General features: G+C 40.1%; 2 protein-coding genes across 5 annotated transcripts in view; one reads left to right on the top strand and one right to left on the bottom strand.

Annotated features, from left to right (window-relative positions):
- LOC126199279 (rho GTPase-activating protein 10) overlaps positions 1-11,186 on the bottom strand; it is a 596,616-nt gene extending 585,430 nt beyond the window's left edge. For both annotated transcript variants that reach the window (XM_049936087.1, XM_049936088.1), the window contains exon 1: positions 10,949-11,186. In XM_049936087.1, the coding sequence (XP_049792044.1) occupies positions 10,949-11,111 (163 nt within the window). In that variant the 5' untranslated portion in view covers positions 11,112-11,186. The remainder of the gene's footprint in view (positions 1-10,948) is intronic.
- Positions 11,187-11,640: 454 nt separating this feature from the next.
- Positions 11,641-22,988, top strand: part of LOC126199282 (mediator of RNA polymerase II transcription subunit 25) — a 194,660-nt gene continuing 183,312 nt past the window's right edge. Inside the window, exons 1-3 of one of the 3 annotated variants that reach the window (XM_049936091.1) lie at positions 11,641-11,798; positions 12,061-12,199; positions 17,853-17,898. In XM_049936091.1, the coding sequence (XP_049792048.1) occupies positions 12,075-12,199; positions 17,853-17,898 (171 nt within the window). In that variant the 5' untranslated portion in view covers positions 11,641-11,798; positions 12,061-12,074. The remainder of the gene's footprint in view (positions 11,799-12,060; positions 12,200-17,852; positions 17,899-22,988) is intronic. The other 2 variants (XM_049936093.1, XM_049936090.1) reach the window with 2 other exon arrangements.

The following is a 22,988-nucleotide window of genomic DNA, read 5'->3' as shown; positions in this document are numbered from 1 at the left end:
TATGGAACACACATGCATACTTTGGTTTGGTTGTTTGGGGGGGGGGGGGGGGGGGGAGACCAAACTGCGAGGTCATCGGTCTCATCGGATTACGGAAGGTCGGGGAAGGAAGTCGGCCGTGCCCTTTCAAGGGAACCATCCCGGAATTTGCCTGGAGCGATTTAGGGAAACCACGGAAAACCTAAATCAGGATGGCTGGACGCGGGATTGATCCGTCGTCCTCCCGAATGCGAGTCCAGTGTGCTAGCCACTGCGCCACCTCGCTCGGTGCATACATTGTTAAACCGCGTGAAGATTTTACTAATGTTAGCAGGGACTACTTCACTACTTCATAATGCTCCACAATTTTTACATACAGTATTTAGAACATTCGTAAACACGAAAAATCCTCATCAAAAAACAATAAAACGCCATTTAAACCGCTGTTGTTGTTCTCAACCCTGGCAGGAACTGCTAAATGAGTACACACTACTGAATGAGAATATCGAAAGGGTAGTGAGCAAGAGCAGAAATGAAATTAGCGATAAACTTATCATGAACATTGAGGTCATGAAGGAGACGAAGTGAAAGAATGCTGCTACCTTGGAAGAAAAACACATACTGGATGAAGCAAGGAGGCATAAAAAGCAGTCTATAACAGGCAAAGAAGCCTTTTCTAGCCAAAGGAACTCTACCATGTAGGGTGCCACAAAAACGTTGCGACAAACTTCTTGGGGAAGTGGGACACATCATAAGGAATGACAATTGCTTAACAACCCATGACGCAAAGGTCGTCGAACGCCGCTGTGTGTCACTGTACACGAGAGTACAGGAGGTCAACATGAGGATTTCCTCATTCGAGCGCTAGCCAGCATAGGAGCAGCATGGCATGGTACACGAAATGTGAGAATGCAAACATGCGATTAGTGCACGGAAACGCTGTGTGCAACCGACGAGCCGCTGGACGCATTTATCGAGAACGCTTCGCACGCAGACATCAAAAGCGCAACAGTTTGCTTGCACGTCTGCGTCGAAATTTGTGCGACTACTGGTCATTAAGAAGTGGCAGAGCTAGTGGGGGCAAACCACGAGCGGCGCGTTCGGTCGCTTGAGAAGAAAGTGTGTTGGAAGCCGTGGAGACTAACCCAAGCACCAGCAAACGTTCCGTTGCCTCGGACTTAAGAATGCCTCGCAGCAGTGTCTAGTCTTTTGAACGCCGAGTCCTTTCATCTCCATGGGGTAGACCTTCAGTTGCTGCACCCCAAAGGCCATCCTTGCACATCTGCGCTTCACACAATGGTTTCTGCAACAAAGTGGCCGAGATATGCATTTCCATGATAGTCATTCCTCCACATCCGTTAAGCAACTTTTTAAGTTCCAATTACTCTCAACCAAGTCCATTCATGGCCATTAGTTTGCTCTGTTTCATGTTCATCTCTACACCGAAATTTAAACTACTAGTCTTCACTCTGGATAGCAGATCACTGCAATGAGGGTAGTGTCCGCAGCAAAGCGTAGATTGCTGATTTTCTTGCCGCCAACTGGAATTGCGTCCCCCTGATGACATATTCTGCACAGATGTTATAGAGCAGAGATACACCCTCGCCAGGATCCATTTTTCACATCGAAAAACTCGATTTATCATTCACTTTTACGGTTGCAGTATAACTGATATGAAGACCTTTGAGTAATGATACTAAATGTTTTGCAACCGCAAACTCATTCAGCACATGCCAAAACTTGTCTCGCACGAAATTTTTACGTCAATATTTATCAAATATGGAGATGGCCTAGTAGCGTTGTGCGTTCTGTTATCACCACATTACGTACACCTCTGTACAGTGTGTTAAAAAAGTGCCGAAGATAGGCTTACAAATGACTTAATCCTGAAGACATGCGATCTCTCGAGCAAGTTTTATAATTTTCAACGAGATAAAACCTACAAGTCCTTATCTCTTTTTCAACAAGCAGTCACATCTTTTACCTAGACTTATTAAGAAATATCGTGCAAAATTTGGGGTCAGATGAGCTAAAGCAACGCTGCTGTTACGTATAACAAAAACAAACAGCGTTAAGGCTCTACATACTGCAATAACATACCTTCTGTATTGAAGGCTTCTATGCGCTGTTAGGATGCAGCGATATACGGTGCAAACCACGCGTTTGTCGCATGTATCCATTATCTCGGTGGTGTCCAAACGGTCACGAGGCATTTGGAAAACTTCCAAACAGCCTGTCGACCGCCTCATTTTAGTGCACCCACAAAGCAGATAATTGTAATTTTTTTCTCTGCTGACAGCAGATTGACTGAATAGACGCGTCTTATTTGAAGGTTGCTTGACAGCTGGGGAGATTATTAGCCAGATTTAACACGCCGTTAGTAAGAGGGCTCTCGCACGAAATAATTATCAAATTATAAATGGCGATCAAAAACCTTCCATTTGACGGTATTACTGCAGTGCATACGCAACGTAACGCGAGTACTATTCTGGTAGAGTACGCGAAAGAACTTCCCCACTTCTAACAGCCGTGTACCGCAAGTCTCTAGAGGAACGGAAGGTTCCAAATGATTGGAAAAAGAGCACAGGTAGTCCCAGTCTTCAAGAAGGGTCGTCGAGAAGATGCGCAAAACTATAGGCCTATATCTCTGACATCGATCTGTTGAAGAATTTTAGAACATGTTTTTTTGCTCGCGTATCACGTCATTTCTGGAAACCCAGAATCTACTCTGTAGGAATCAACATGGATTCCGGAAACAGCGATCGTGTGAGACCCAACTCGCTTTATTTGTTCATGAGACCCAAAAAATATTAGATACAGGCTCCCAGGTAGATACAATTTTTCTTGACTTCCGGAAGGCGTTCGACAGTTCCGCACTGTAACCTGATAAAGTAAGAGCCTACGGAATATCAGACCAGCTGTGTGGCTGGATTGAAGAGTTTTTAGCAAACAGAACACAGCATGTCGTTATCAATGGAGAGACGTCTACAGACGTTAAAGTAACCTCTGGCGTGCCACAGGGGAGTGTTATGGGACCATTGCTTTTCACAATATATATAAATGAACTAGTAGATAGTGTCGGAAGTTCCATGCGGCTTTTCGCGGATGATGCTGTAGTATACAGAGAAGTTGCAGCATTAGAAAATTACAGCGAAATGCAGGAAGATCTGCAGCGGATAGGCACTTGGTGCAGGGAGTGGCAACTGACCCTTAACATAGACAAATGTAATGTATTGCGAATACATAGAAAGAAGGATCCTTTATTGTATGATTATATGATAGCGGAACAAACACTGATAGCAGTTACTTCTGTAAAATATCTGGGCGTATGCGTGCGGAACGATTTGAAGTGGAATGATCATATAAAATTAATTGTTGGTAAGGCGGGTGCCAGGTTGAGATTCATTGGGAGAGTCCTTAGAAAATGTAGTCCATCAACAAAGGAGGTGGCTCACAAAACTCTCGTTCGACCTATACTTGAGTATTGCTCATCAGTGTGGGATCCGTACCAGGTCGGATTGATGGAGGAGATAGAGAAGATCCAAAGAAGAGCGGCGCGTTTCGTCACAGGGTTATTTGGTAACCGTGATAGCGTTACGGAGATGTTTAGCAAACTCAAGTGGCAGACTCTGCGAGAGAGGCGCTCTGCATCGCGGTGTAGCTTGCTGTCCAGGCTTCGAGAGAGTGCGTTTCTGGATGAGGTATCGAATATATTGCTTCACCCTACTTATACCTCCCGAGGAGATCACGACCGACATGTTGACAAGGGATAAGTGTGGCATTCCTGCTTTTCCGATGTCCGTGCGGTACCTGCGAAAACGTGAACTACGCGACGTTATTACCAGTTGCGTCCAAACAGGACCAACGTGCTCTGTTATTCTTTTCTTGGCTGCCGAGGGACAAACACAGGTAAAAATCCATCGCACAATGACGAATGTTTATCGGGCATCATGTCCGTTGAAAACTACCGTTGCTGAATGGTGCGTCAAGTTCATAACGCGAAAGGCAAATGTCCTTAGTTCGAGTCTCGGTCCGGCACACAGTTTTAAATTGCCAGGAAGTTTCGTATCAGCGCACACTCCGCTACAGAGTGAAAATCTCATTCTACATCATATTTGTTCACCTAATATGAGCCCGCAACTGTTAAAGACTTTTTAAGTGGATATCAACATACGTATCGCCTCTACACACACCGATCACGTATTTTGCATTACTAGGACTTAAAATATGCTGATAGATAATGGTAAATAAATTTTCTGACAGATTTGTGATCAGCACTGCTGCTCATGTAGACTCATATCGTCAATAATACCAATAACTACTGGATTATTTCGACTGCACCTCTATCAACTACAACTGATTGTCTCATCCCTACGTGATTGTGGCCTGGATGAGGACACATCCACCACATCATTTTCGGCTGCCCCCAGGAAGCGACAAATGAATATTGCTGAAATGCTAAGTGCTACGTCGACACCAATTTCCTGTCAAAATGAAGACACTACTGGCAGCTCATGATGTGTTACTCTTTGGCGGCTGAACGCATCATGATGTAACTTTTATGTATACATCCAATGTAAATATTATAAGTGAGTCTTGGGTGTATGTGTGTGTGAGATTCAATATGCCTTTTGATTTGTATCATTTGTTGGAGGCTGACTGAGTGGAAGATGTATGGTCACAAATAAAAACCTTTATCGTAAAATATCCAAACTATTTTGCCATTCAATGCGAAACTGAGTTTCACCCCCCTAAAAAAAAAAAAGACCCAGCTCCGACCTTATCCCTCATTCAGACAGACTTGTTAGCAAATAATGACTAAACCACCAACCACACCCGTGTTATATCGCTCATCACATTTTCTTCACAGCGCGGTTGATTGGCTTTTGCCGGCCCTCACTCCAACTGTTTAGTGCAGTGGTTCCGAACCTTGCTTAGACCTATTATCCCTGAGTGCAATTAGACATTCTAAAATTGCAATAATAGTAATGAATTTTTTTAAAAATAATTTAGTTTCGTGATTGAAATAGAATCGAATCGTTTAGTTTTTACCCCTCAGAAAATTTCATTTTACCCTTCCGGGGGTAATAATCCTCAGGTTGGGAACCACTGGTCTAGTGCATGGGTGTCCAAGACGTGACGCGCATGCGACCCAAAAAGTGAGCATTTGTCATACGACCGATAAAAAAAATATAAAAAACCGTAAAATTCCGTTCATGTAAAGTTTTCAATTTGTAATTCGTGCCACATCATGCTATTCTCTGAATGGTCCATCCCGCCATTCCTTTTTTCCTCAGCAGTTATTGTTAAGCACGTTATGTGCGGCCCAAAATTACTCGTCTTCTTCCTTGTGACCCACGTAAGTTGAAAGGTTGGACACGCCTGGTCTAGAGTAAGCTCAGTTGCAGATCTGGAAGAGGCTATGATCAAAAGTATGAAGGGTATCCGAGAAACAATGCTACAAAACACACTAAATAATTCGCCAATTGTCCATAAAAATTCAGGGCCGTATCCTTACAAATTTGTCCTCACATCTCACTTGGATCACACGCAATGCTTTCGTAACGAGTATGAGCCAGACTGACCAATGACGTACTACAGTACTTGTGACCAAGAACCTGTTTCAGCAGGTATCTTTTTTTTATTCATCTGCAATCAAGCAATTGCAGTGCAATAAAGCAGCTGGGGTGGGTGAAATTAAGTCGGAACTCATCAAATACAGTGGAATGTCAGGTCTTACATGGCTACACAGGATAACTGAAATGGCCTGGGAGTCGGGACAGGTTCCTTCAGACTGGACAAAAGCAGTAATCACACCAATCTTTAAACATGGAAACAGAAAAGATTGTAACACATACAGAGGTATCTCTTTAATCAGCGTTGTGGGCAAAATCCTCTCAGGTATTGTTGAAAGGAAAGTGCGACTATGAGTTGAGGACCAATTGGATGAAAATCAGTGCGGGTTTAGGCCTCTTAGAGGTTGTCAGGACCAGACCTTCAGCTTACGGCAAATAATGGAGAAGTGTTATGAGGGGAACAGGGAATTGTATTTATGCTTTATAGATCTAGAAAAGGGGTTCCTAGGAGGAAGTTATTGTCTGTTCTACGAGATTATGGAATAGGAGGTAAACCTTTGCAGGCAATTAAAGGTCTTTACATGGATAGTCAGGCAGCAGTTGGAGTTGACGGTAAATTGAGTTCATGGTTCAGAGTAGTTTCAGGGGTAAGACAAGGCTGCAACCTGTCTCCACTGTTGTTCATATTATTTATGGATCATATGTTGAAAACAATAGACTGGCTGGGTGAGATTAAGATACGTGAACACAAAATAAGCAGTCTTGCATATGCCGATTACTTAGTTGTGATGGCAGATTCGATTGAAAGTTTGCAAAGTAATATTTCAGAGCTAGATCAGAAATGTAAGGACTATAGTATGAAGATTAGCATCTCCAAAACGAAAGTAATGTCAGTGGGAAAGAAATATAAACGGATTGAGTGCCAAATAGGAGGAACAAAGTTAGAACAGGTGGATGGTTTCAAGTACTTAGGATGCATATTCTCACAGGATGGCAACATAGTGAAAGAACTGGGAGCGAGGTGTAGCAAAGCTAATGCAGTGAGCGCTCAGCTACGATCTACTCTCTTCTCCAAGAAGGAAGTCAGTGCCAAGACTAAGCTATCTGTGCACCGTTCAATCTTTCGACCAACTTTGTTGTATGGGAGCGAAAGCTGGGTGGATTCAGGTTACCTTATCAACAAGATTGAGGGTACGGATATGAAAGTAGCTAGGATGATTGCAGGTACTAGTAGATGGGAACAATGGCAGTAGGGTGTCCACAATGAGGAATCAAAGAAAAACTGGGAATGAACTCTATAGATGTAGCAGTCAGGGCGAACAGGCTTAGATGGTGGGGTCACGTTACACGCATGGGAGAAGCAAGGTTACCCAAGAGACTCATGGATTCAGCAGTAGAGGGTAGGAGGAGTCGGGGTAGACCAAGGAGAAGGTACCTGGATTCGGTTAAGAATGATTTTGAAGTAATAGGCTTAACATCAGAAGAGGCACCAATGTTAGCACTGAATAGGGGACCATGGAGGAATTTTACAAGGGGGACTATGCTCCAGACTGAACGCTGAAAGGCATTATCAGTCTTAAATGATGATGATGATGCAACCAAGCAATGTGGTGCGATGGTTATGATACTAAAATGATATTTGGGGAATGTGCCGTGATAATGCTCTGTCAATTTTGCTGTTTTTCCTACACCAAGTCAAAAGTCCACTGGGCTGCTTTCTGCATTAACTCCTAAAGTTCTAATCTCCAATCCTTAAGAATTTAATGGGCAGGAATGAAAATAAGGTAATTACATGTATTTAGCTGCTAATTTGGATCCTGAAACGGTTACGACTAACTAATAAGACTCAGATCGAAAGAAAAGTTGTGATGGCCAACTTGGAGCAACAAAATGCTGCAGAAAGTCTCGAGTTTCCTAATGAAAACAACCTTTTTCTAGGATTAAACATTACGCTCTAGTATAATAAATGGTGATTGCAGAGTTCCTGGAACACTGTTTAATCCATTCAAGCGTAGTATAATGGCACTAACAAGGGCGAATTGGGTTTTTAAATTGCACGTGAACATGCCGTAGGGTTTTCTCAGTTCCTGCAACGAAATACGCGACCGTTTAAGAGCATACTTGCGCGTAGATGGTGTGTTCGGTTTACAAGGTACCCAAGAAAGAAAGGTTAGTACTCAGGGAGATGACAGGAGCAACCATTCGAAGAAAAACCTAATAAACGAGGGCTCTAAAATACATTCATGAAGAGCTATGAACATTTGCTCATCTTCACTGCTGTGAAACATCTCTTCTACTAACAAGTGCTCCTAGATTTAAAGGTATGCATTTTAGAGTCCATGTTCACTAGACCATCTTTTCTTGTTCTGTTCCACACTACCCGCTCCTAAAATATGGAAAGCAAACAGCTTGCAGTAGAAAATAATTGTTACACAGTATAGAAGATGAAACAGGGCTCATACCTCTTACGGGATGTGTTTTAGAGCCCATGTTTACTACACTTTTCTGCTTCTAATGATCGTTTCTATAATATCCCTGAACACTGACCTTTCCTTCTGGAACAAGTGTGTAGTTCCCGAGGAGCATGGTGCTGTTTCCATGTTGTCATGAATCACGAACAGGATAAAATATTGGTGGAGAAAATCGGTTTGGGGATTTTTTTCCCCCGCTTAGCACTAACAGTTTCTGACTTGAAACTAACGGACGAATCCCCTCGAACATGCCGGTATTCATATTCGCAACGTATTCAACACTACCCTGGGCACAATACATTATAGTATAATCTGTTGGATACGACCTGTGTGTTAACGGAATTCCTCCTTTTCCTCTTGAAATTCACGATACGAAAATTTGTTCCAACGTCGGTATTAGTGTGACCCTCTGGTAATGAATTTCCAAAGGGATTCAAAAGTACCTTTTTTTTCCCTTAGCACGTGCGGAAAGTTTTCTTTGAGGAACCTTTAAACTTTTGAAACTACAGCCTGTGTTCGCCGTCGACTGTAATCAAATTTCCACTATTGGCCAATTCCTGCTATTACGCGGCGGTAGGCGTGCACGGGTAAAAGGCATCCAGACACCAAAGTAAGGCAGACAACGGCTTATGGAGGAGTATGAACTCTGGATGATTTCACGCTGAGCAACTGCAGACCCAAATTATCGTGTTTGAACATATTTGTTCACCATATTTCGCTGTGACTGTCCGTGTTAGAAGATATAAGTCGCGTCCCTATGGCGTGATCACGTTGCCACTGGTAATATCGTCGCTAGCACTCTTACTGTTCTAGGGATTCTATTTAAAAACTATAAGGATTAAACGCAAACCTGACGAAATACAAATAAAAAACGCGACAAATGCTCAGACCTCGGTCTCGGCCGTGGAGCTCAATGGTCTCGTCAAGTGAGAGTTGCAGAAATCGCATTTCGTTAGAGGGTCAACAGAAAGGTCCGATCTTACTCGTCGGCTTTGACCCGTGACGTAAGCGTGTTGTGGTGTGTGACGTCATTACGGCGCGGAAAACCTAATACATGGTTTGATGTACTCTTGTTTAAAGAACATGTATACGTAATATGAAGCAATTTGATGAACATATTGATCTGTAGCGTAGCCCACTTGAGGTTAGGTTGGGAGTTTTTATTTTTGGAATGCGGCCGCGGCAGCGGCCGCCTATGATTCGAAAATACTGATTTGACACTAATGAAGCCTGTGGGGGGATGGGGGGGCACTGCAGACTCCCCCCACCGCATAACGACATATTTAGTTTCTCCCCACCCAAAAACCCCCAATTTCCCACGCTTGTCCCGTTACAGTCATTAGGCTTTTTGTGAAACTTGTGTATTTCAGTGTTTACAATACGTATTCGATGTTTTTATATCCGCCATATTGGAATTGTTGTTTATGGTCGTTTCCGCGGTATTTGTGACGTCATGGGTCAAAGCCGACGGGTAAGATCGGACGCTTCTGTATTTCCTCGTTAGAGGGATTCGCCGTCAATTTACAAGCATTTTCTCGAGCTGTTTACAAATGCAAAACAATTGGAATAGCGTGCACACCTGTCTACGTTCAGCGGTGTGGCACTGGATCCAACTCTCTCTGTAAGTCGTTATTTTGACAGGTTGGATGAGTAACTGTCTTAACGGCATTAAAGACGAAGGACTAGACACGAAGCGAGGAAAAGAAAACGGGCCATGTCCTCTTCGAAGGAACCATTCCGGCGTCTGCCTCAAGTAATTTAGGGAAACCATGGAAAACCTAAATCTGGATGGCGGGGTGGGGAATTGAATCCAGTTCTCCAGAACAAGAGTACAGTCGTATTTGTCTTTACTAATCTCCAAAGACCTCCAATTTGGCTAAGATGTCTACTACGACTATATAATTGCCGACAGTGATCTTACTACACCCGATCCCCCCTTAAAACAATAAAAATGAAGAGAAATCAACTTATCACGGCATAATTCAATGACACACTGTGGAAGAGTACATCTTATCTTTTAGAATTTAAAAAATTCCTTAGTTATGAAAATAGTTTTCAAAAAACTCACAAAAACTTCTGAAATTAATGAAATACAAACGCCTATTTATCTTACATACTGTACAGATCTGTTCGCCGAAGCCGCGGCCGACTAGCATGAATGAGTAGGTCAACAATTCCGAACTTCCATTACAAATTCATTGCAAAGAATTGTGTGTTATTCCACTAATTACCTAACCAGCTTTCCTTATGTGGGCCATTATAGAAAAAAGCACCGTTTCAACTGTCAATTCATCACGGTACGATAAAACGTGTCCTTGCAAGAACGATATATAAAAAAAAGGAAAAGCTCCCGATGCAGCGTCAATAGCACAACAATTAGAAGTGCCAATAAATAATACTCAAAATGGAAAAAAATGAAGAACGGTACATTTGTAACATGGAAGTGAACGAGAATTTAAGTGTAAAATTATCCGTTGGCGCTTTGGGCATCAGCTGATCAACAATGCCGGCGTCACGCATCATCATCTCGCACAAAATTCTATCTTGCTAGTATATCTCATTACCACTACAGGCTAAAAGGATTTGTACTATGTACAAAATAACGCAAAATTTTCTTTCTGCAGCAGTTGAAAAACATGCACGCTCATGTCATAACGCTATAATATAATATCGTGAGAAGATATAAATGCGATGCACGAACATTGCATAGTTCATATACCAAATATAAAATATTGAGCTATATGATTCTTGCCTATACTTCAATCACTGGACATATGGTTGCACTGACAAGCGTACATAACAATCCGTATGAACAAACACCTGTTAAGACTGGAAGATCAGTGACTAATAATATTTAACGTATGAAGTCAACGAGTCAGTACAAACGGCATAAAGTCCAGTATGACTCTGTACAAAACTTACTTTTTGCGGCATTCAGTAAATCCTTTACTTCTTTTATCAGTCCTTTTATTTGTTGACTTGTCCGTTCCAGCTCCTTCTCATGTGTGTGAAGTTTCTCCCTGAACGTAGGGCTATCAGTCAAACATTCTGTAAATTCAAGCGGCTGTAGTCCCACCCCCATCATAAAACAAGTCTATGTAACACCATTTACTTCGTATATATTTCACGTACAACACACGCGTACGTAACCACACATCCACTCGACACAAACGCCAAATACGAACTGTTAATCAGCGAGCGAAAGAAGATATTCCATGGAGCAGTGATGCCAACCAACTACATGTAGCAACATTTTATATTGCTTAAAAGTTTAAAATAGTTATTCGAGTGAAAATAAAATCACTAAATACATAATCCAAGTGTATAATGTTTTCTAAAAATATTTAAAACCAAATAATTTTTGTCACTGGAAATTAGGTGAAACCTCTTTGGATGACACACTTTGGCACATTTGGCTATACATCTTCGCCGCAAGTAGTTGTACTGTTGTACCGTGTTTGTTTTGCTGTGTTTGTGGTGCCTGTGTGGCAAGTAACTAATTACGCTTTTTGTTGTTGTATTATTTATTGTATTCATGATTGATCATTTCAGGATCGCTTCAGATTATTTTATAATTTACAAAATTTGCGGGTGGAAAGTCAAATTTGTTTACCCAGGCTAGTTAACTATCCCTGGATGACATACTGATACCAGTTTTTTATTGTGTGCGACTGAACGTGGTATGTTTGTGTTTTGTGACCAGAAGACTATTTATACCGTTTGAGCAGATGTTTAGACCCAGAGCTGCACTCCAATATTGAGTTGAGAAATTGTAATTACACTTTATTACTTGAAGTAGACGGCTTCAAGTGTTATTTTCCCTGTTCGTCATAGGCAGCATCTTTCCCCGAGAAATATGCATACTGCTCAAGTGGCGGAATGCTCCCTACGTGCCGTACAAATAGATTATGTGTTTAACATTATCATCAAGGACGGTGCATAATTTATATTAAAATAAGAAAATTACCGGATTTGTTTTCTCCTCTCCACAAAGATTTTGTTTCGTTTATGTAATTCCTGATTTCGTGTTCCAGAATAAGGCTGCTTGATGATGGTCGTTGGTGGACAAGATCATGTAATCCAGGCCGATATAGTCTTTGTTATTGAAGGCACAGCAATTAATGGAGCTTACTTAAACGACCTGAAATCAAATTATGTTATACCAACCCTAGAGTGAGTAAAGGTTTTTTATGGTTTTCTTTTTTAATTGAATTTTTATCAATCATAGCTGCGAATAAAACTCTGAATAGTTTATTATGAACGTTTACGAATATCATTGAGTGAGAAATGCTTTACGTTAGTTATTATTCAATAAAGGATTGATACAGTGCTTTTGAACTGTATTTTTCACACACACACACACACACACACACACACACACACCTATTTGGGTATGTTATTGCTACCCACTTGTTGTAGATTATCATCCTCTTTCATGCTATCGAATGTGGATTCTGGGAACATGGGTCATGCAAAAAACAACTCATTCTTTTCTCAAATGACATACTCGAGGTCTTGAATTAAGGCAATCAGGTTGATGCATCGTTTCTTGACTTCCGAAAAGCATTTTCTCGGCATCAAACTAAAGGTTAATGATAAAAATAGTCACATTGGGTATCAAATGCAGTTTGTGACAAAATAAAACTTTGTGTGGTAGGAAGGATGCAGCATTTACCCTCAATAGAGAGCCACTGATAGACGTAGAAATAATTTCGTATGAAATGTGTTAGAAGACTTGCTGGTCATCTTATTTGTTAATGACCTAGAAGACAATTGAGAAATTGTAATTACACTTTATTACTTCAAGCAGATGGCTTCAAATGTTATTTTCCCTGTTCGTCATAGGCAGCTTGTTTTCCCGAGAAATATGCATCCTGCAGACTTTTTGCAGATGGTACTGTTTTCAGTGTTGCAGCACTGTCTGAAAATCTACACAAATAGCGTCAGATCTTGATGAATTTTCAAAGTGATGCAAAGATTGGCAGTGTAAAATTGTGCACTTCATCAAGCACCAAAAAGTAGTAGCTTGTGACTACAATATCAGTAAGTTACAGTTTCAATCAATCAACTCATTAAAATACTGTACCAGTGTTATAATTGGTGGAAACATAATAGAAATAATTGTCGAAACCCATTCATAAGTAAAGAAGTTGGCAGACTTTGCTCCATGGGTGGGCTGAGGGAAAATACAATCAACAGAAGTAGACTACTTAGAAAATACTTATACTTGTGGATTATTACTCAAGTGTGAGGAATGCATAGCAAATATAACTAATGGAGGATATTTTACAAAATCAAAGGAGGACACCACAAATGCTCACAAGTGTGTTTCACTCAAGGAATAACTTCACAGAACTGGCAGATGTGTGAAAATAGATGCCAACTATACCACTAAAGTCTACCTACAAAGTAACAAGAACAGTTAGATGCAAATCTCTATTTGAGCAGAACCAGGAGTGTAGGACTGTTTGCCTGTACATGATCTCTTGGCCAGCTCAAAGTCCCAAGGAATGGAAAAAACGTGCAGCTGAAGCTTTTTTTTTTTTTTTTTTTTTTAAAAAAAACCATACTTGCGCAGTTACAGACCAGTATATCCTTAACATCAGTCTGCTGTAGAATTCTTGAACATATGCTATGTTTCAATATGATATCTTTCTGTCTACAAATTAACATGGATTTAGAAAGCATTGCTTGTGTGAAACTCAGCTTGCTGTTTTCTCGCGTGATATTTGAAGAGCAACATGTAAGTTCGCTATTCTTAGATTTCCAAAAAGCATATGACTTGTTGCCTGACGGCAGGCTGTTAACAAAGGTAAAACATTTAGAGTAGTTTCCTAGATATGTGAGTGTCTTGAAGTTTTTGTAAGTAATAGAACCCAATATGTTTCCCTTGACAGAAAGTTGTCATCAGAGACAAGAGAATCATTAGGAGCACCCCAATGAAGTTCAGTGGGACAACACTTCTTCTCTGTATGCATAAATGATCTTATGGATAGTGTGAGCAGCTATAACTGATGATGCTTTAATAGGTGTTGGCCTTGGGTGGCTGTAGAAGAATACAGGATGACTTTGGCAGATTTTCTATTTGTTGTGATAAATGGCAGCTTGCTCTGACTGTAGAAAAATGTAAGTTAATGCAGATGATTAGGAAAAACAGTCTTGTTATGCTCAAATACCATGTTATTGATGTGCTACTTGATACAGTTGTATCAATTAAGTGTCTAGAAGTAACACTGCAAAGTGTATGAAATGGAACAAGCACATAAGGATTGTAGCAGGGAAGACGAATGGCCGACTTCGGTTTACTGGGAGAATTTTAGGAAATTGTGTTTCATCTGCAAAGGAGACCACATGTAGAACACTGGTGCAATCCACTCTTGAGTACAGCTCAAGTGTTTGGTATCCCCACCAGGTCAGATTATAGGGTGATAAAGCAATTCAGAGCTGGGCTGCTAAATTATTACCAGTAGATTCAATCAACACACAAGTATCACAGAGATGGTTTATGAACTCTGGATCCCTAGAATGAAGACAATGTTCTTTTTTGAGAACCCCACATTTGCTGCTGACTGCTGACTGATTCTGTGATCACCAAACACATTTCGTGTAAGGACTGCAAAGTCATTGTAAGAGAAATTATGGCTCATACAGGGGTGTATAGACAGTCATTATTGCCTCGCTCCATTCGTGGATCTGTAAAGGGAATGACTAGTAGTGGTACAAGGACCACCTGCCATACCATGTCTGCCAACTTCTTTACTTATGAATGGGTTTCGACAATTATTTCTATTATGTTTCCACCATGTAAGCCTACAGAGTATGTATGAGAGAAGATCGGAAACTAACACACAATAATTTTATTACCAAAATTTTTAATATGTGACAAAGCAAAAAAATTCCAAGCAACATGCAGTCATTGAATTCTTGACAGCATTTGTTGATGTGAGTACTGTGCATCGTTGGGCGAATATGCTTAAAGATGTTGAGGCAGGAACATCTGACCTGCATTGAAAACAAAGAGTTGGACGTCCTGTGACAGCAACCACTGAGATTTTACAAGCAAAATGTTGACAGGTTGATTCAGGACGATCGTCCTATCGCTCGGAGAGAAATTGCAAGCGCAATCGATATTTCACAAGAACGTTTGGGTCACATTATTGCTTTGCTTGGATATTGGAAGATCTGTGTACGATGGGTTCCCTGGATGCTGACTTTTGAAATGAAAGTGCGCAAACTTGAACTCCTCTCGCCTTATGAGAATGAAGGTGACGCATTTCTCATTCAGGTGTGAAAGGAGATGGAACATGGATACACCATTATGACCTGGAGATGAAACATCAGTCTATCTAATATTGACACACGGACTTGCCCCAGAAAAAGAAATTCAACATGCAGCCCTCAGCTGGAAAAATCAGGGCTACAGTGTTCTGGGACGCAGATGGTATTATCCATGTTGATTTCCTTGATCGTGGAACAATAATAAATTCAGAATGTTACATCACAATGCTGCAAACTCTGAAATGATGGCTAACAGGTGTCTGAAAGGAAAAGACAAATGTTTTCCTGCAGCATGACAATGCCAAACCACACACTTCACGTTCCACCACAGCATAACTTCAGAGACTGAATCTCACCACCATACGGCATCCTCTATACAGACCAGATTTAGCACTGTCTGACTTGTATCTGTTCCTAATAATGAAAGATGATCTGCGGTAACATCATTATGCTTCTGATGAAGACGTTGAGAAAACCGTGAGACTGTGGGTGTGGAAACAGAGTGTCGACTTCTGTGACGGCTTCTGAAAACTTGTTCATCATTGGCAGAAATGTATTCAATTGGCTGGTGATTTTGTGGAAAAGTGAATATTGGTAACTAAAGATCACATTCTAAGGGTTATTTCTGCATCTGATTTATTAAAATATTCCCATCCAAACCCAATTAATGAAGGTGGAACCGTTACTTTTCATTCAACCCTCATATATTGTGTTGGACCATTATGAAATACCTCAAAGAATATGATCTGTAGTCACATAACCAGTTCAATTTCAGAAAATATCATTCTTGAGAAACTCAAGTGACTTTTTATTCATGTAAAATAATCAGTGCTTTTGATGGGGGATCTCAAATTGGTTCCATATTTCTACATTTTCAGAAGGCTTTTTGTCACAGGCAGCTTATAAATAAATGCCTATGAAGTATTGTCTCAGTTGTGTGACTGGATTCGTTATTTCCTTACAGAAAGGTCACAGTTTGTAGTAATTGTCAGGAGATGTGATATCTGGGGCTCCCCAAGGAAGTGTTATAGTCACTCTGCTGTTTTTAATGTATATGAGCAGTTAAGGAGGTGATCTGAACAGCCCTCTTAGATTATTTTCAGATGTTTCTGTCATTTACTGCATAGAAAGTCATCAAAATTTCAATCCAACTTTCTTCGCTGAATACCAAAACATTTTATTGACTCCCATTTACATAGGGAGAAATGTATATCTTTGTAAAATAAGAGAAATCAGAACTCTCATAAAAAGATTTAGGAGTTCATTTTTCCCACATGCTATTTGAGACATTTATATTCAAAAAATAGTCTGGAAATGGCTCTATGAACCCTTTGTGGAGAACGTAAGTGTGAATTGCAATGTAGTCATGTATATATAGTCCACAACTGTAGCTGAGTGGTCAGTGCAGTTGAATGCCATGCGGGCAGGAGTTGGATTCAGTTCCCTGGGGTGCTGGTATTTTTTTCTAGATGGGAGGACTGGTACAGGGTGCAATCAACCTCACGAGGCCAGTTGAGGAGCTACTCGACCGATTGGTAGTGGTCTTGAGGTCATGAAACTGACAATGACTGGGAGAGTTGTGTGCTGACCACATGCCCCTCCATACTGTATACAATGACACATCTGGCAGAGGATGACATGGCAGTTGGCCAATCCTGATTGTCCCATCAGTGCCAGAATGTGTAACTTTACCTTACTTTACATGTGTATTTAGCTGTAGATGTTTTAAGCAAGGAGTCTAGGAATGTGCTCAAACGTATCCCTCCTGGAGGGATGACTGTGTCTTTGTGGTACTGCATCACATTAGGATTCAACAAGGCAAACAATTTTTTAAAAGAGATAGCATTTGAGGAAGAATTATGCTATTCATCAAAGGTTTGTTTAGATAGATAGCCAGAATCATCCCCAGTAACAGAATCAATTTAAAAAAAGGCTTTGGAAGCACAAAAAAGTGATACTGTACATCATAAAATGGGCTTTTAATGGCCATAATGATTTAAATCCATAAACACCAGTCCGTATTTAACTTTTATCTGATTTCCATAAATCAGTTCAGTCAAATGCTGGAGTAATTCTTTTAGAAAAGCAACAGTCTACCCTCTTACATAGTTCACAGGCTGAGCTAGACTCCTAAGGGGACTCTACTGCATTTCTTGATATCGTTAGGTTAGAAGACTAACACTAATTCAACAAACTCACAAGCGTTGCTGATATACAAGTAGCTGAAGAGTTGGCTTGTGATTCTATTAAGAATTTGCTTGCATATGTTGTTTGGTTGCATAGCACAGTTTCTATTGATAAATAACAGGCAGAGTAAAGATAACTAGTCAGTGAATAGTTGAGTTTTTGACAGGTACATAAACAAAATTGAAATCTTTGCTTACGTGCGTGCGCACCTTCACACACACACACACACACACACACACACACAGAGAGAGAGAGAGAGAGAGAGAGAGAGAGAGAGAGAGAGAGAGAGAGAGATACATTTTCTTCCTCAGTGAAGTTCGTAACAATAAATATTGAAAATAAAACCTTCTTTTCATTTCAGATATTTCAGTCACTGCCCTGTTGAAGAAAGAGAGTACATAGCTGAGGTAAATTATAATTCATTTATCTGGTTTTCCTTTTTCTGCTTTCACACGTAAGAATGCAGAGTCTCTCATCTACTGAATAAAATATTCACAGAGTCTGAGCCACATCAAGTGATTAAAATGCCACAAGCTGGTAATCAAGCACTTCTTGGCCACTATCAAGTGGTAGTGGTATGTCTAACAGTGGCCTGCTGGTACAGATTTATATACACTAGCTGCCAGCTGTAATGTCCCTGCAGCTCAAGGCATTTCCATATATGGCTGTACTTTGATTTAGCGTTCGATGCGTCCTCATCAACCTCGTGATCACTGGATTCTGTGTCAAGCTGGGTTGCAGGCTGTCATCTCTCTTAAGGGTGTTTTAAATCATTTTTATTTTGATTGATTATTTAACTACACTGTCCCAGAAACCATTAAAACAAGCCATGACAGAGGTTTCATCAGTTTTTATCCGGTGGCCATTTTCTAGAGCATGCCCTGCTAATGCAAATTTTTCAGGATAGTGCAGGCGATAAAATCTCTCGTGCTTCTTCCTGTGTTTCACTGTCTATGCTAAACTGAATAATTCTTTTTAGTTGAGCATGCTCTAGACAATGGTCAGCGGATAAAATTTGACAATCTCTGTTGTGCCTCACAGTGACAGCTTCTAGAACTGTACAATAAAAGAAGTCCTCAAAATAAGAATCATCAATAACAGCCTTAATAGAGATGATGGCCTGCAGCTTAGTGTAGCATGAAATCCAGTGACTGCAAGTTTGAAGTGGGCACATAAAATGTCGAGTCAATTTATGCCCATATGTGGCAGTGCCTGTACTAACCCTAAAAATTTGCATTAGCAAGGTATGCTCTAGAAAATGGTCACTGGATAAAAATTGATGAAACCTCTGTTATGGCGTGCACTATCAGTTTCTGGGACAGTGTAATTAAAGACACCATCAAAATAAAAATTACTGAAAACACCGTTCACAGAGATGGCAGCCTGTAACTCAGCATGGCGCAGAATTCAGTGATCACGAGGTTGAAGAAGGCATATGAAATGCTGAATCAAAGTATAGTTATATATGGCAATGCCATGAGAGGCAGTTACATCACAGTTGACAGCCAGTGTACACAACGGTGTACCAGCAGTCCACTGGCAGTCATACCGCTTGATATAACCAAGGAGTACTTGGTCAAAAGCTCATGGTATTTCAACCACTTGACATGGTTGGAAGCCTGAGAACATTTTATTCTTCATTCATATATTTTCCATAAATCAATTGGGCATTACTTCTAGATTACCATATATGATGAGGAGTGTAAATTTTTTACCTCAAGTAACCTTTGACTGATTACAGATTTTTGTAATGTTTTCATGTAGATAGTGACCAGGGGCTTATGAACAAAATTCAAAATACGGAAATCAACATTTTTGTCTTTAATTTTTTAGCAGATCTGTGATATATCTAGAAGTAGCCATCCAGTAAGCTAAAGTGGAATGACCACATGAAACAAGTTGGAAAATCAGCTGCCAGACTGAGATTCTTTGGGAGAATCTTAAGGGAATGTTGCTTAAATTAGTTGTTTGTGTGATTCAGGAGTACTGTTCATCAGTTCTAAAGCCTTACCAAGTTGGATTAATGGAAGAGAGAGAGAGAGAGAGAGAGAATCAAACAGTGATAAGTGGCACATTTCATCATGAGATTGTTTATATTGTTGTAGTAATGCTACTCTCTTTCAAATTCTGAAGGTGGCAGGGGTAAAATACAGGGAGCGAAAGAAAAGTTCGGAGTAAGTATTAAAATCCATGGAGAATAAATAAAAACTTTGAGGTTCGCTGATTACATTGTGATTCTGTCAGAGACAGCAAAGGACTTGGAAGAGCAGTTGAACGGAATGGACAGTGTCTTGAAAGGAGGGTATAAGATCAACAAAAGCAAAACGAGGATAATGGAATGTAGTCAAATTAAGTCGTGTGATGCTGAGGGAATTAGATTAGGAAATGAGACACTTAAAGTAGTAAAGGAATTTTGCTATTTGGGGAGCAAAATAACTGATGATGGTCGAAGTAGAGAGGATATAAAATGTAGACTGGCAATGGCAAGGAAAGTGTTTCTGAAGAAGAAAAATTTGTTAGCATCGAATATAGATTTAAATGTCAGGAAGTCGTTTCTGAAAGTATTTTTATGGAGTGTAGCCATGTATGAAAGTGAAACATGGACAATAAATAGTTTAGACAAGAAGAGAATAGAAGCTTTCGAAATGTGGTGCTACAGAAGAATGCTGAAGATAAGGTGGGTAGATCACATAACTAATGAGGAGGTATTGAATAGAATTGGGGAGAAGAGGAGCTTGTGGCACAACTTGACTAGAAGAAGGGATCGGTTGGTAGGACATGTTCTGAGGCATCAAGGGATCACAAATTTAGTATTGGAGGGCAGCGTGGAGGGCAAAAATCGTAGAGGGAGACCAAGAGATGAATACACTAAGCAGATTCAGAAGGATGTAGGTTGCAGTAGGTACTGGGAGATGAAGAAGCTTGCACAGGATAGAGTAGCATGGAGAGCTGCATCAAACCAGTCTCAGGACTGAAGACCACAACAGCAACAACAACAATGCTTAACGAACCCCAGTGGCAGATCCTACATGTGAGTTAGCCAACATTTCACATTTCTCCACATATGTCTTAGGAAAAGACCATGTTCATTAAAATCAGAGTAATTAGTATTCATCAGAGCTTTATCAACCATCAACTTCTCAACTATCATTCACAAACTTAACAGGGGAAGGGGATAAAGACAGTGATACTGGAAGTACACTACACACCATAAGGTGGCTTGCAGACTACACGTGTAGATGTAGAAACATTTGCACCATCTTTGTTATTATGAGAGAACATTACGCAGATCATAGTGACACTCTGGAGTGTCTTATGTGGGGGTCAGATTTGCAAGCACAAATGGAGGAATCGACAGTGAAGCTAGTGTGGAGACCATCACTAGTACTATCATTTTCCTTAAAAATCAAAATTTTAATTTTTGTTTTTCTGAACACACAATTTGAAAGTGCCTGTTGTATATAATGTCACCAATGAATGCTGTGAAAACTCTGTAGAGAAGGCAACCTGCACCATTTCTCAGCACTGCAGTGGTCAAATATGGCATTTCATGTTAGGAATCTGTGAACAGTTAGTGACAGCAAAACATGGACTGACAATAGATTGTAGGGGTATAAACAAAGGCACAATCTTATCCTTTACCTTACTGGGATTCATTCCACTCTTTAATTCTGATCTACATGTCAGTTGTGGTAGGTACAGTCCAATGGGACCAAACTACTGAGGTAATTGGTCCCTGGCACTTGTGCACGGATATCGTGCACAGATAACATCACTGAATCTATAGTAAGTCAGACCACCATTATGTAAGAGGCATGCATCAATGCCAGCAGCAGTCATTTTCAGTTATCTTCTGATGATGAAGATGGTGCATATCTTTGAAGACTTATGTTTTTACTGCAATATGCCACATTTTAAATGCAGAAATAGTTTTTATACCTATCATGGTGATAGTACATTGTAAAATTGGTTTAATAAACTCTGGTAGGCAACCACTTTATCACACACACCGTACATTAATTTGATTCATTCAGTGTGAAAGGAAGAATGAGTAACTTACCTGATGTAATAAGAATACCAATTGAATGACTGATGATCAAGGAAAGGATGCTGATCTGATAACTCATGTTAGGCCCTATTTACTTTCTTCTCTAGTTTTTATGTGTGGGCTTTGCATTATCCCCATGAGACAAACATCTTCTGTGTGTGATCTCCACAGTGCAGGTCATTGGCGGTGGTTGAAATGTAATGATGTAGATTATGTTTACATCATAATGACTTATGTCTGTGGTGGCCACAGATGTCGCATCTGGGTCTCCCATGTGTGCAACATTAGTTAAATATCTGTAAGCAATGTAAATATAATTTTCTGTTCAGCTGAGGATCTCTCATGGGAAGTACAGTAGCTGTTTATCTGTAACTAAGTAATATAATGTACTTATCATTTATCTGTTTAGCTGTTTCTAGTGACAGTTCTAGCTACATGGAGATATCTCCCCCTCTATTCTTACTGGTGTTGTGTTTGTGTAAAGTTGTGAAATTAAATATGGCTCAATGTATTGCCATATTGGTCAGCTGTAGCTCTTTGTGATCAGTTTACACATTGATGAGTCTCTTGTTTTCACAAGAGGAGGAGGACTGAATTTTATAATGCTCCATGGGGAACCCCATTTGTAAATCTGTAATATGTTCAGCTGTCCTACTGTTTATGTTGTGACTGCCAGATTACTCATACATTGCTTAAAGAGGTGTACAGCTAATTAGCAAAATAATAGAAGCACTCAACAAATATAATTAATTCAGTACTGGACAGTCTTTGATTGTCATGGGGCTACAATTTGACCTGGAAAAATGATGATACAAAGCATTTAGTACTATACCATACAGAAGTTAGATGAGTCAATATTGGTGCAGCAGGAAATATGCACTATAATCCCTGCATTGACATCACATAAAGTAGCTGTTATTTTCTACATTGGATTCGGTTGTTGAGTGGAATATGATCTGAGTTTAGGCATTTTCTTCTTGGAAGACTGCATCCATGACAGAGAGATTATTTGTGCTATAGGATGCAACCGTCAATTAAATAATCCAAACATTCCTTGCACATAATTAACTCTTTGTGTTTCTCAATAGAAACAACAAAATGTCAAGAAACTGTGTTCCAGTCAATAACAGAGCTGTATATGGTAGGCAGTCTTCACTTGTAGACAAATTGAAAGATGCTGTATTAGACAATATTACTCTCTTCTAGTCATTGATGCCAATGTTGAATGTTTGTGCCATCATTTATATCATGCCAGCTTTTTCTGTGTGATGGTTAGAGTTGCTGAAAATGTCACACAGTGTGAGATCTTCAGTTTATACATGCCTTATCAGTCTGTGAACACAGTAAGAGTTTTGATATTATTTATGTCCAATTAGTTCTTAATCCATTGACAATAATCCTGTTAACTGTGTCATGGCATTGACCACTGGTGCTGTTTATTCCCCATTA

The sequence above is a fragment of the Schistocerca nitens genome, chromosome 8 (assembly GCF_023898315.1).
Source record: "Schistocerca nitens isolate TAMUIC-IGC-003100 chromosome 8, iqSchNite1.1, whole genome shotgun sequence".
NCBI lineage: Eukaryota > Metazoa > Arthropoda > Insecta > Orthoptera > Acrididae > Schistocerca > Schistocerca nitens.
The sequence above is the reverse complement of the archived record's forward strand: the minus strand, read 5'-3'. Positions and strand labels throughout refer to the sequence as shown.